The sequence below is a fragment of the Fistularia commersonii genome, chromosome 11, assembly GCF_037954325.1.
Source record: "Fistularia commersonii isolate RoL2024-O1a breed Wild chromosome 11, RoL_Fcom_v1.0, whole genome shotgun sequence".
NCBI lineage: Eukaryota > Metazoa > Chordata > Actinopteri > Syngnathiformes > Fistulariidae > Fistularia > Fistularia commersonii.
Window position 1 is genome coordinate 11,334,651 of NC_141294.1, and position 14,050 is coordinate 11,348,700.

The 14,050-nt window shown below is 40.1% G+C and overlaps 1 protein-coding gene across 4 annotated transcripts in view; it reads right to left on the reverse strand.

The window, feature by feature from the left end:
* Positions 1-14,050, reverse strand: part of enpp2 (ectonucleotide pyrophosphatase/phosphodiesterase 2) — a 31,608-nt gene that overhangs the window by 7,150 nt on the left and 10,408 nt on the right. For 2 of the 4 annotated variants that reach the window (XM_086154917.1, XM_086154915.1), the window contains exons 9-18: positions 13,781-13,836; positions 10,424-10,489; positions 8,852-8,924; positions 8,656-8,764; positions 7,605-7,730; positions 7,039-7,070; positions 5,590-5,717; positions 1,464-1,539; positions 1,283-1,370; positions 1,028-1,197 (exon numbers count right to left, since the gene is read on the reverse strand). In XM_086154917.1, coding sequence (XP_086011043.1) covers positions 1,028-1,197; positions 1,283-1,370; positions 1,464-1,539; positions 5,590-5,717; positions 7,039-7,070; positions 7,605-7,730; positions 8,656-8,764; positions 8,852-8,924; positions 10,424-10,489; positions 13,781-13,836 — 924 coding nt within the window. Of the gene's footprint in view, positions 1-1,027; positions 1,198-1,282; positions 1,371-1,463; positions 1,540-5,589; positions 5,718-7,038; positions 7,071-7,604; positions 7,731-8,655; positions 8,925-10,423; positions 10,490-13,780; positions 13,837-14,050 lie in introns of all 4 variants that reach the window. The other 2 variants (XM_086154916.1, XM_086154914.1) reach the window with 1 other exon arrangement.

A 14,050-nucleotide genomic window follows, 5' to 3' on the forward strand; every position in this document is an offset into this window, starting at 1 on the left:
ATATTTACACAATATATCCTTTTGTCCAAGACTTACGTTTGAGTTGGGAGCAAACATAATGTTGCTGATGACCAAACCAAATTGGTTTTAGTCACCTCTGAGAAAAGTAAAAGGGAAAAGTGCTTAATAAATCTAAAATAACTTGGTATTTTAAACCACCTTTTAGGGCCGCATTTAAAGAAATGTGCAACACAATGGAACCAATATAATTAGCTAAGCATGATTTCATTTTGTTTATTTTATTTTGTTTATTTTTATTTTGTTTTTCATTTTTTCCAAGAACTCAAGGTGTTATAAAGTGCATGGTTAAAAATGGCAACTCCAAGCAAATTAAAAAAAAAAACAATATGAAAAATGAAATAAATAACTATTTGAATAGATAGGTAGGTAGGTAGGTAGGTAGGTAGGTAGGTAGGTAGGTAGGTAGGTAGGTAGGTAGGTAGGTAGGTAGATAGATAGATAGATAGATAGATAGATAGATAGATAGATAGATAGATAGATAGATAGATAGATAGATAGATAGATAGATAGATAGATAGATAGATAGATAGATAGATAGATAGATAGATAAAAAAAGAATACTAAAAAAACTACTGAAAATAAAATTTTGGGCTAAGTTGCTAATCTCCAACCAAGGTGTTCAGCATTATTTGTCATCCAGAAATGCCAATCTTTCAAGAGACTACAGGATATTATTGTGCTACCTTTGAAATCACATTCTGGAGGTCCATTTCTTTGAGGGACATTCACTTTTGATCTGATTAATTATTATTAGTTTTTATTAGTGCCCACTGAAATGACACGCCCTTAAAAGGGCTTGTGAGACAGGCTGGTACTTTAGTCTTGTATTTGAAAAAAACACAACCGAGACAACGAATCTCTTGCTGTAAATAAATAAATAAATGTCTGGAGCAGAAGTGAACAATTTGATATCCCTTAAAATGAACGTCGCTCTAAAATGGCTAAGAACGTTGTCACTACACGAACGAAATGAAAGTGACTGGCTGTAAAGCCACCTATGGCTGACCTTGTCATCGCAGCTGCAGCCCAGGTCATCGGTTCCCGCGGGGCCCAGACCTGAGGCCAGCGGCCGAGACACTTCCTCCGGCATGGTGGGTTTGAAGGTGGGGCTCCTGAGCAGGTGATTCAAGCTGCCGTGGGTTCCATTATTGGGGGCTGGTTTCAGACCCAGAAGATCTGAGAGCAAGAAAAAACAAACACTCTCACTTCAGCACATGAGAGGAACAGCCTGTCAAACTGTAGAAATTGCAAAACGTCTTACCACACATAACGTTATAAAGTTCAATATTTTCAAAGGCTGGCACTTTAGTCTTGTATTTAAATGTGGGTCCGTACCCTAGGAAAATGGTCTGAAATGACAATTGATGACACATATTGATTGATTTGTCACTATATTATGCAGATAAGATTATGAACTTGAATTAAGGGTGACTTGAGAGTACCTGCATGCTGTTGATTTTATTGTCATATCCGTGGTCACCAGAGAAGCCACAGTGCCTCTTCCCCTCAGGAGCTCTCCTGTTTTGACAAATAGATTGCAATGTGATTTAAGCACACCATCAGTTCCCGCCAGACGAAGATTCTTCTCATGTGACATTTAGCCCCTCTTTTACAGAGAGGACGATAGGCTACATGAGCAGCCTGCTAAAGGCCTGAAATACTGTCGAGCCAGAACAGTAAAATAGACATTTTCAGATGCAGTGTTTGTAGAAAAAAATTCCAAAGACCTGTGAAACCATTTGATTCGTGCCACTGCATTTGTCATTCTAACCAACTGAAATCAGAACCAGGTTCAAAGCATTGGCTAACGTGCTCTAGTTTCTATACCTTTTTTTCTCGAAACATTTTTTGTAATCCACTTGGCGCTTTCTCTACAAGTTCATACCAGATTTAACCGCCACTCCTTACTGTTTACGTAATTCTGCAAAATAATGCGCCCTAGTGATATAGAGTGATTCCTTACGCCTAACACAAATAACCAGAAAGCACAAGAAGTAACATAGAACAACATAAATACGGAAGTACTGAAAAGTGACACCATCAACAGTGCAAATGTTAGTTTAACTGTTTTGGTCAATTATTGTTTTTTTGTGTAGGATGATTGAATGGTGAAACGTTACGGTAAAAGGTAGGAGGGAGAGAGTGCTGACAAGAGACATTTGATGATGTGACTGTAAGTCACAGGAGCAATGGCAGGACAAAATATATTTTTAAATTTTCACATTGTGAAATCAATTTTACTCTGCTACCAGTGACCCTTGACCTGTTAACTGACAGCAGCTAAGAAAGATCCATGGCAATCCCATCATTCATTTGCTGCTCTGAGGGCTGAGACTCTGTCTGGGAGCAGCTCTGGATCAATGGGACGAAAAAGGGCAAAGGGCAAAGCACCACAAACAAAGCAGTCAGTTTTCAATGCATCACTGACAACAAGAACCGAAAGCTGTTCCTCAGTGTCATCACAATACACAGGACGGTGCGTTAACCTTCGTAAATGTATGTCTTTTTTTGTACTTTAGTCCAGAGGTTCCCAACCACCAGGTTGCGGGCCGGTACTGGGTAGTGAACCCTTTAGTGTCCATTTAGCTCTTCTACCCAATCAAAAGAGAAGCACGATAAGCCAAACATAATTAATGCGCATTATTGCTGATCAATACAACTGCACTGTCTCTGACTCACATCACCTGGTATTTTATGCCCTTTAAAGAAAATAAACATGAAATAGGAGGAGGGAATTAAAGAGTTGAGAGGGTGAGAGGCCAGAGAGTTGTAAAACTGCTTTTTGCTCTTGGATTTCTGAGAAAATTTTGAATCACATCAATTTCAGAATTTTTTTCATTAATGTAGGCAGTTGAGGTTGACTTGTCTTTGAGATACTGTTTATCTGTAACATAGAAAGGACATGAACTAAACAAGGGGTGCCCTACATGTCAATCTGCTGGTTGATCGCGAATCTACTGCTCAAATGTAAAGGTAACACATGTCGATCATGAAGCCCTGCCTCTCAAAATATGCTCTACAGTGCACAGCAACATAAAAACGAGGGAAACTGCAAGCCATGCAATACACTACAGTACAGTACAGTATAAGAAGTGCACGTAGGCTGCATGTCATTAAATAAATAGTTGTCAGCCTCTCATTAATCCTTACTGTGGTATTTGGCACCTGAAAGACATACAGCAAAAGCAGTCTGAGATCATCTTTTGCAATACAAGGCCAAAGGTCAGCACGCATGTAAATGTTAACCGAGGGAACAACTGCAAAACTCCCGCAAAAAAAAAAAATCGGCCGATAAGTGGCTCCCAATTTATACTGCTCAAAAAAGAAATAAAGAGAACACTAAAATAACACATCCTAGATCTGAATTGGTGAAATATTCTTATGAAATACTTTGCTCGTTACATAGCTGAATGTGCTGACAACAAAATCACACAAAATTTATCAATGGAAATCATTGCATTAACCCACTGAGGTCTAGATTTGGAGTCACACTCAAAACTAAAGTTGAAAAACACACTACAGGCTGATGTAATGTCCTTAAAACAAGTCAAAATGAATCAGTGTTGCTTCCTAAGTGGACAGTTTGATTTCACAGAAGTGTGTTTGACTTGGAGTTACATTGTGTTGTTTGAGTGTTCTCTTTATTTCTTTGAGCAATATATTTCTACTAAACAAAGAGTCTTAAAATGAGTGGTGGACATGGACCAAGTAAGAAACCAAAAATTTGACAACATTCGTCCAATTCGTCCAACATTCGGCCGTTACATTGATGTAACAGCCAAAATGTACAGAATTGTACTGTGCCATAGAGGTTCATGCTGTAATGCAAGGTAAACGATAAATGTTTTAAACGTTAAGTATACTAGGCATAGATACACACATATACACAGAAACACCCACTCACGCACATATATTATACAGTTTATACACCCCTGAACCCCCTGAACCCCTGAACTAAAAAGTCAGAGTCCAAAAGCCTGCATAAAAAAAAGAACAAGATGAAAAGATGAACTAAATACATTTGAAATGCAGTAATATTATGTCTGCAGACGCCAACATCAGCCTTCAGCCCGGGACAACCGGCGCTTCACACGACCCAAAACCACAGCCCTCTAATTGAAAAACAGCCACTTTTCATTAAGTGTGCATTAAAACACTACTTCCAGTAATACACCTCAGCGTGTGTGTGTTTGTGTGTGCTTGTGTGTGTGTGTCTGTGCATTTGTGTACGTATGGATGTGCGTGTCTGGGGGGCAAAGCCGCAAGCATGCTGAAAATGTAAATGACCTACTGATGGGGGAAATGAGACAAACTCAGTTTTTCATTTGGTGTGAACATTTCACCAGTTTGGAATCTCTAATGTACACTCTAAGTGTGTCTGAGTACGAGCTGGTGCATAACACACCAGTGGTACGATTAGATTTAGACCCCGTGTCGATCCAAGTGGCACAGAAAACTCAAAGATTTCTTTCATTTTGAGCTCCTGGTTGTGTGCATGTACACTGTTTGTGTGTGTGTGTGTGTGTGTGCGCGAGGGTGTCTGGGTGCATGAACGCGTACAAGTGAGGCCAAATGTTCACCTTTCAAATAACTCAAGACTAGGTTAACAGCTAGGCAGGCCTCCTTACATGTGCGCATGCACGCGCACACACACACACACACACACACACAAACACACACACACACACACACACACACACACACACACACACACACAAAGTGTGTTTTCACTTGCAGTCTTGATGACTTCATGGTTCACTGTGTTACGAAGACATCACTGGTCTACATCATCGGCTTGTCAAGTGTTCATTTCCCTGTGTGATTAGCACTTAACTAGCCTCAATTTTTTTTCCTAAATAGATCTAATCATTTTACAAGAATGCGGCTTGTAACCCCAATGAGGCGTTGATAGCAGGCAACTCAGGTTGACAACTGCTTTGTTTAATTAAAGCAAGATGCGCAGTGAGAAACTCCAACGATGGCATTTATCACTGTATCGTTCATCTGTGTTTTTTTTTTTTTATTGCAGCAACCTCAACATTTGATCTGACATCACTTTTTCCCATTTAAATGCCAGAAACAACACTGAATTAAAGCCCTTTTTTTGATTATCATTTCATATTTTGCTTTTATGTTTCATGGCAAGGATCTTATTATTGATTTATAGAGTAATGGTCTTTTATTTCCCTTTATCCAGGCCCAATTTTTACATTTCCAACTCTGAGTTATTGTTGCGACTATGGCAACAGAGTCACAAAATCAACATGAAAAATTACCATGAAAGGTAAATTGAACCTAAGCAGAAAGCTATTTAAACATTGAGCACTTGAAGCTCGCCAGACTCTAACCACAACACTGATACCTTGTGAAAGGTGATCTTTTTTTCTAGGAGACCAATTTAGTTCTGGAAGGCACATTTGGTTTGACATTTTTTTACCATACTGGTTTATTATCGCATCTTTCCACCTATTCATGAAGCAATATATCTTTAGGCCCCATTTGTGTACATCCATACTTACCCGGCCTTGTCATGTCAGACTTGTGCTGCATTGTGTGTTTGAAACAAACCTGGCTACGTGCCACTTCCTCTCCACCAGCAGATGAATATCCTCAATACGGCGGTTATTTGCGTAATGCAGTCTCTTTGGCAGGTTCTCCTTTAAGTAGGGCTTAAAATGTTGATCTGCTTTCTTGCACTGAAACAAACAAACAAACAAACAAAAACGAGTGAAAGTCACTTAGTAAGTGACAAATAGACACATAGGCAATACTGTCAAAAATCAGTCTGTGTAAAAAAACAATTGGTTTTTAAACCTCTGGCTTATGGAAGAAATATGCATTTCGTGGCCCATATTTGCTTGATGTACAATTTCAGTTCCTGAATCACACAAATTCTCCAATCATGCTTAATATAGTCTGTCTAGTATCCTCTTTCTTTTAAACTATGCTGAAGTGAGTGCAGAATGCGTGTTAGTGTTTTCTCGAAACAAGAGTAAAAAAACCAGAGCATCCCTTAAACTAAAAAAGGCTGGGTCGTGTTGTTGACTCTAAGCTCGCCACCCTGGCGGGATGTTCGAGGGCAGAATGGTGGCAAAACTGCTGGCAATTATGGAAAATCCCTTTCAACCCCCTTTGCAAAATACTGGGCAACCACAGGAGCAGCTTAGACAACAGACGTATACGACGCCAATGTCTGAAGGAAAAATTCGGGAAATCATTCCTGCCTTCTTCTCCTTCTGAAGAAACTTTGAATAGAGATAAGGTGGCTGTTTAGACTACTGAGGTGGACTACTGTAAATACAGTATGTATATATATTCAATATCTTGTCACCGATGTGCCAAAGAACTCAAGCAGAACAACCCCATTACCATTATATCCTGTCAGTGATGGTAATGGGGTTGGTGCTTTGCTTTTTGAGGTTGTATGAAAAAGAAACTTTGAGATTTCCAAAGACAATGTAAACACACTTTCCCTAACACATTAATATCTGTCAGATTGTTTGGAATTCAGAGAGGTACGCAGCGTTTTTTTCCTAAACTTGTGCTGCATAATGGAATATTAATTTGCATTTGGAGGAGCAGAAACAAATGTTGCTTGGAATTTGAAGTGTAACCAAGACAGTTTTGTTATCTTTTAATCAATTGTTTAAGGTTTGAAAGCAGTACAGCAATCAGAGGTCAGGGGTTTTCTATATTACTTTGCATACTTGTCCTGAGCTTGTAGGGTTTTCTCTGGAAACTAAAATCCTTTAAACAGCATTATGGATAGATTCGTTATAGATGCTGAAATCTCTTGTTTCTGAACGCAGACTGACTCATCCGATCGAACCACCACCCCCTGGTCCTACATTTTGTCACAGCTTTTTTTGCATATGTCTTCCACTACTGATATTATTATGAAGTATCTATATACAGTAGGTTGGAAAAATTCACGTTTGACATAATATCCTGAATTTTTGGAATGTTTGAGTCTATGTGTCAGACTACTCATATATCAAATAAAAATCAATCACTTACTGTTAGATTTGCGACAATAGCCTTGGGATCATCTGAAAAACAACAAGGAGAGAAAAAGTCAATGCATCGTTATATATCATTTACATTAAAACAGTACTTCACTTTCCTAGTTAGGAAAGTGAGCCCAATTATAATGTATCACAGTTTTAGATTCATAGCTGAATCTGCAGTTTCTACACCACTATAGAAAACCTCTTCCCAATTTGATTTAAAAAAACAGGAGTTAAAATTATGATATGATATGATATGATGTGAGATGATAAAACCAAACATCTGCCAGGGAGTCCTAACAAAGCATTGTTTTATAGCAGAAGTCTTCAAGACTTAAGAGAATAGAATAGAATAGAATAGAATAGAATAGAATAGAATAGAATAGAATAGAATAGAAGAAAAGGTATTGTAGAATACAATAGAATAGAATAGACAACATTTTAATGATCAACATGACAATCTTGATGTTATTGGCCTTAGATATAAAATAAAAACATTGAAATGAGCCTGACAAGAAAAAAGAAAGACACACAGAGGGGCAAAACTGCCTGTGTGTCTCTCATATTGTTGCATACATTTGGAGTTGTTCGGATATCTGGAGCGGATTCTTCCAAGAGAGCCGGGGATGAGAATGATGTCGTCAATGTTGGACAGATAGTTACTGAGGAATTCTGTGCGATCACAATCAGCCTCTTCCATACCTGAGAACACATGAGGGGAGGAGTGTGGGAGACGAGGCAGGCGTCCATCCAAATGTATGCTTTCACATTTTCATCTTGCACAAGATCACCCTAGACTAGAGGAACTGGTGTGTTCACCACAGAGCAAGTTTTGGTTTTCACAGGGCTTTCAAAGTAGACACAGATAAAACACAATCAGCTGGAGCTGCAACAAACCAATCAGAGCCTCGGCAAGCAATGAAGCAATCAAATCACTATAAGGTTTGGCTGATCAGTAGAACAACAAATCCTCACTCATGTGTTTCTTCATCTTTCAATAAATGAATAAACAAATAGATAGATAAATTTAAACCACTTTGGTTGTCTTTGCAGCCGCCTTATCTCTATTCAAAGTTTCTTTGGAAAAAGAAGATAATCTGAAAGCATTATTATATGATTATCCCTTAAATGTAACACCATGTGCTATATAAATTGGAGCCACATTTAAAACTCACTGCATCTTACACATATGTATCATGTCCATAGATAGATAGATAGATAGATAGATGGATAGATGGATGGATGGATGGATGGATGGATGGATGGATGGATGGATGGATGGATGGATGGATGGATGGATGGATGGATGGATGGATGGATGGATGGATGGATGGATGGATGGATAGATAGATAGATAGATAGATAGATAGATAGATAGATAGATAGATAGATAGATAGATAGATAGATAGATAGATAGATAGATAGATAGATAGATAGATAGATAGATAGATAGATAGAGTAAAGCACATCTACCAGCTTCTTCACAGCATTTGGTTAATTGGCAAATTGCATAATGCACCACTTCTTAAGTGTCTCCCAAATGGTTATTGAATACCAGTGCACGTGTGTGTGTGTGGGTAGGTGCATGCGTGAAGTGTGTGTGTGTGCGCGCACACAAACGTGTACCATGATCTCCAACAAGGATTATGTTGACGCAGCGATGCAGTTTCATCTGCTTCAGGCCGTCCATCAGCTGGCCGACAATTCTGTCGATCATCCTCAGGGGGTGATTTAACTGAAACACAGACAGAGAGTGAGAGTCATGCATCTGACATCTTTCAAAGTGTGTTTCTATTGTACAAATAAAAATTAAGATATTCACCTCTATGCTCATGGGCCCCATTTTGTGTCCATATGCGTCTGGTTGTTCAGAATGCATGGCATAAACATAGGGCCTAGAACAGGGTGTGGTTTCAAAAGGAAATAGTTTGGTAGTGGTCACAGCAACAGACATCATCTATGACAAATACCATCGGTCACACATCAGTTTTAATAAGATAATGTCCAATATATCCCCGCATTAGCAAAAGTAATGGTTCGGTTGCAGTTGTTGCTCATTTGGCAGAGCGGGTATTCCTCCAATCGGGGGGTTAGAGTCTACATGCAGAATCCTCCTCTCCATGCAGGAGTGTCCTCGGGCAAGACACCGAGCCAAGTTCCCCTCGATGGCCTGATCCGTGTGTGTGAGTGGGTGGATGCTATCCAGTGTAAAGCGTTTTGGAATGGGAACCATTTAAATGTATTTATTTGGAATGAAAAAGCATAATTAAGATACATTCAAAAATATAGTCTTGTAATGTCAAATTATTTTTGACATTAACTGTGCAGGCATTGTATTTCCCTGTTAGTCATGGTAGATGTTTAGAATGTATACGAAAGAGTGCACCATGCTCCTGACAGGTTCATGGTCATGTGATGGTGTCAGTGGGAGAGGTGTGGAAGAACACCAAAACTAGGAATCCTACTAGTGGTGACCAAATATTTATTTATGCCACCACAAATTCAAGAATTTTGATGGGAAACCATGCAAATATTTCCGGGTCGGGGGACCTGTGTACCAAAATAAGTGGTCCAGAGTTGTGGTCCGCAACCACCGGGCCACATGCTGGCACCACTGCTTGGGTCATTAGATCCAGGCAGCATAGAACATGACAAAAAAAACAAGGTTTGTCTCGGTCATATGATACGTGAACCCAGACATTAAGAAACAGCCCCAGTTAATGAGCGCAACACAGATGATTTTGGAAAGACGAGTCTTCGCAAATTGCAAAATGCAAAATGAGGCAAAAAAGGAGAACCTGCTGCTTCCAAGAAAAAGAAAGCTGCATTTAGAAGGAGTTATACATGAAGTATCGTTCAAGTTCATTCTCATGCACCAAGCTCAGTGAGTTGGATGTTTTATGCACTATTATTTGTTTTGTTTTTTTTCTATGCCAGTTATCCTATTTATCCTCTGCACCAAGGCTGGTCCATGAAAATATTGGCTTGAGAAAAGCGTGAGGTGTGATGTACAATAAAAGAATTTGAGTCAGAATGAAAGGAAAGATTTACGAGACACGGGTGAGAAAAAACAATCAATCGTTTTATGAAATCTGTGAAGTACACAGGTAAAATTACCTTCTTCTTCAAACTCGCCATACGATTACTTCAGTTTCTATTGTAAATGTTCTCAGTCATCTAGTTCTTGCTCTACAGTTCTCAAATCTTATCATGGCTATTGGATTTTTGGGGGTATATTGGCGGGGTAAGTGCAAGTTAAATACCAGAAATGCATCACAGTCATGAGAAGCCTCTCGGACGAAAGGAAAGAGACAAAGTTCAGTTGTCATGGTAAGATTTGACAATACTCTATACTTTGACGATATGAAAAATAAAATAAAAAAAGTAGAATCACCTTTCCCCCTCTGGGAGATGGAGCCACTGCAGCATGGTCAGTATTCGCCTCTCCAATGGGATAGAGCTAGAAAACATGGGTCAAACACAATAAAAGATGAGGTGGATAAAGTTTAGAAGAAAAGATAATGGATGCTTCTTCTACAATGGACAAAATGGACAAACATACAACAAAAAACACCCAGCTTCCATGAAATGGACACAAAAAGCCAGCACAGCGTTTTAAATCCGATATCAATCCAAGCAGTCCAGGAATAATGCATAAAAAATCACAAATCTGTACTTGGTCAGGGGCTCAATTGCGTTTACATCAATAAAACAAGCAAAAAAAAACGCGTACTCGTGTTCATGTTGGTGTGAAAAATTGAAAGGGATGGTAACAAAGTGCATTAAATTGGCTGGTTCCCCGCTGCCATCCTCTACCATTAAACTACTAAACACCAAAGCGTTGGTTTAACTCTCAAGGAGAGTCGTAAAAGCTGGCAGTTGTAGGCCCCTCTTTGCTCTCAGTTTAAAGGGACTGAGAGTAGAAAAGGCTCAGTGTTAGCTTTCTGCCCCGCGACGAGGCCACCAACCAAGCTGCTGACTGTCATTCAGCCCACAGCTGTCAACGATCAAGCGCAGGACGCCGACCCTGAGTGGAGCTTGATGTAAAAGTCGGTGGGGTTGCAGGGGGGCGTTAAGGGGGAGCAAAGAGGTATGGTTTCACTCTGTTAGCACCCTCTCAACATCTGCTTCTTTTTTAGTTTTTAGTCTGTAGGCGCAGCAGCAATTCCACTGGCCGTGCTGTCTTTTCAACCAGCTCAGCTTTTTTTCTCCAGTTTGTCAATTTTCCTGTCATTGATCCATCAACTCCACTCTGCATTTATCACTGAGGGGGTCGATGGTATACCAAACCTTGTAATGTGACTTTAGGTCAGGACAGTGGGGACCGACCTTCCTCCGGCATCCACAACTGACATCATCTTCATCTCTGCATCTCTTATAGAATCTACGTCAGCTCAGAGTTCGGACACACGGTTCTAGAGAGATGCGGGTTTGGGGCCCTCGCTTTACTGAAGAGCCCTGAAAAGTGTAAACAGGCCAATTTGCAAAAATTACTGTAAAAGCAGCACAACACCGTCCCCTCGGCCGAGATTTGGCTTTTGCTCCATCAAAGCTTGCTCTGTACCGATACATGTGGGCTCCTTTGTGTTCGTTCGGCTGTAGTGTCGGTGTTTCCCACCGACTCCGAGCGCAACTAAGCAAATCATTTTAGAGATCATGAATTGTTTACAGAGGCGACGTATTTACAGAGTTTCAGGGCATGTCCCAACGGATCTGTTAATTTCACTCATTTAAAGGCATCTTGTCACAGATGTGTAACAGTCTCTCCTGAAAATGACTTCACCTTTCAGCTAAATGTAATTTTTTTTTTTGTTAATTTCCATTTCTAATGGGTGAAAAAAAATGCAAATCAACCAAAAAATTACATTTCTTCCTGGGCTTATTTAAAGTGGAAGGTTGGCAGCTGTCACTTGCTGCCCTGTGACTGAGAGCCTGTGTCTGCCAAAGGATTTTTCCCCTGGCTTAAAATACCAAGTGCTCTTGAAATTGCAGTCTGAACACGCCTCCTAACTTGACCCACATCTGTCTCCTCACCAAACGCTCAACGCAAGGAGCGGCAAAGACTGTCCTGCCGACGCAGCTCTCCAAGATGTAGATGCCGTTTACGTTGACAAAATAACAAAAGTGACACCTGTTTAGGATCCGTAAGGGGATGTGTTGCAATAAAACACCCTAAACACACAAATCGTGCAGAAGTAAACAACTAACAAAGAATATTTCTCAACAGACCACCATTGATATGTAATGACCCCCAAATCATTCTGGAGCAAATTTCACCAATTCTGAAGATCTTCCACAAGATTAAGGGAATAACAGGCAGATGTACTTCATGAATTATTTCTAACTGAAATAACATCATCCTCTCACTGCCCTAACAAACAAGTCTTACTGAGTCCCAATGTTGGTGATCATCGCATTCACACAGTCACACCTGGAAGCACTGAGGTGCCCCTTGTTCAGGACTTTGTCACTTTCAAATCTATTGCCAGTTCAGAACTGGGGGACAGTGACCTTCTGGTTATATACACAGTTGTCGCTAATCGGGTCGACAATTGGGTCCCATCTACAAATGGCACATTTTGGCAAAAGATACCACTTTGTTTGGATATTTTGCAGGAGGAGACTGGAAGGATGAGGGCCAAAAATGGATACACACTTCTTTTTCTTTTGGCTGCTACCTTCAGGAAATGCCACAGAGAATCAACTTTCTCTGTCTGACCCTATTCTCTGCATCCGCTTCTCTCTAAACTTCATGTCCTCTTTCACTCTCTTCATAAATCTTCAATATGCAATATACCATCCCTCCTCTGAACATGTCCAAAAAAATCCAACATCAAACATAATGTGATGTTCCTCTCTGATGGATTCATTCTTGATTCTATACATCTATACACCCAAAGAACCTCAACATCTTTACCTCTGCTTCCTCTAGCACTGCTTCCTGTCTTTTCCTCAGTGCCATAAATGGATACACACATTCTAAATAAATGGTTACTGTGTAGGAAGGGTTCATGCCTTGAAAATTCTCAGGAACCCACATCTCAGACAGCATGGTCTGCCAACACTGTGGCGATTATCTAACTTCCCAAGAGAGGTGAAGAAAAAATATGAGTGGATGAAAAGCTGTTGGTGGCCTTTACTACTCTTAAATCGGTAGCATAACACACCAGTCGCTGACTGATGGAAGAAATCAACAGGCTCTGCTGAAGGCTGTGTAATCAGTTCTTAAGGACTACTCTCATCCTCCTCACCACCTGTTTTGCTGCACTCTGGCAGATTATATGGGACCTCCAAAGAATGGACCAACAAGAACTTTTCTGTCTGAACTCTACGATGAACCTAAATAATTCCACACGGGGAGGGAAATGCATACTTGTTGAAAATTTCCCCATACAAGGGCTTTGTAAATTTAATGTCTTCTACATGTTGCTCTGCAGGACCATGGGGCAGCATTCTTAATGCTGATATTATTTGGCACAACACAATAACAATAACAGCTTTCTTTATCTACTCTTAAGTATCAAATGGAAGCATTTGAATGATACAAAAACCAGAGTTATAAGCATTTGTGACTCTTCACAAAAGAGTTGTGCACAGGTGCAACGAGGCAGTACCGAAGTGGGGGTTGACAATTTATTACAGGCGCTATCTCTGTCAATCGCGTTTTCCCTGTGGGTGTGCATATATCGTCACATGAGTGTTATGCAATTATTCATGTAAATGTGTGTTTGGAGTGCATTAACAGACTTACACAGGCCAGAAGAATGAAGCAGCCTTCACGCCTTGTTTGAGAGCGGTGACCCAGATCTAAGGAGACACATGGTACATTTCAGACAATGCTATGAAATAATTTCTTTGGAGAAAAACCCTAAGTGTAAGAGAGTATTGACCAGCTATGAAAAAGATCACGGTTTTTGCCTGCTGGAGTAGATTTTGGATAACCTCCCTCTCTGACGGAGGGTAACCTCCGTCAGAGGATGTTTGGGAAAAGAACCCTAAAGGATACAAAACCTTCACTGTT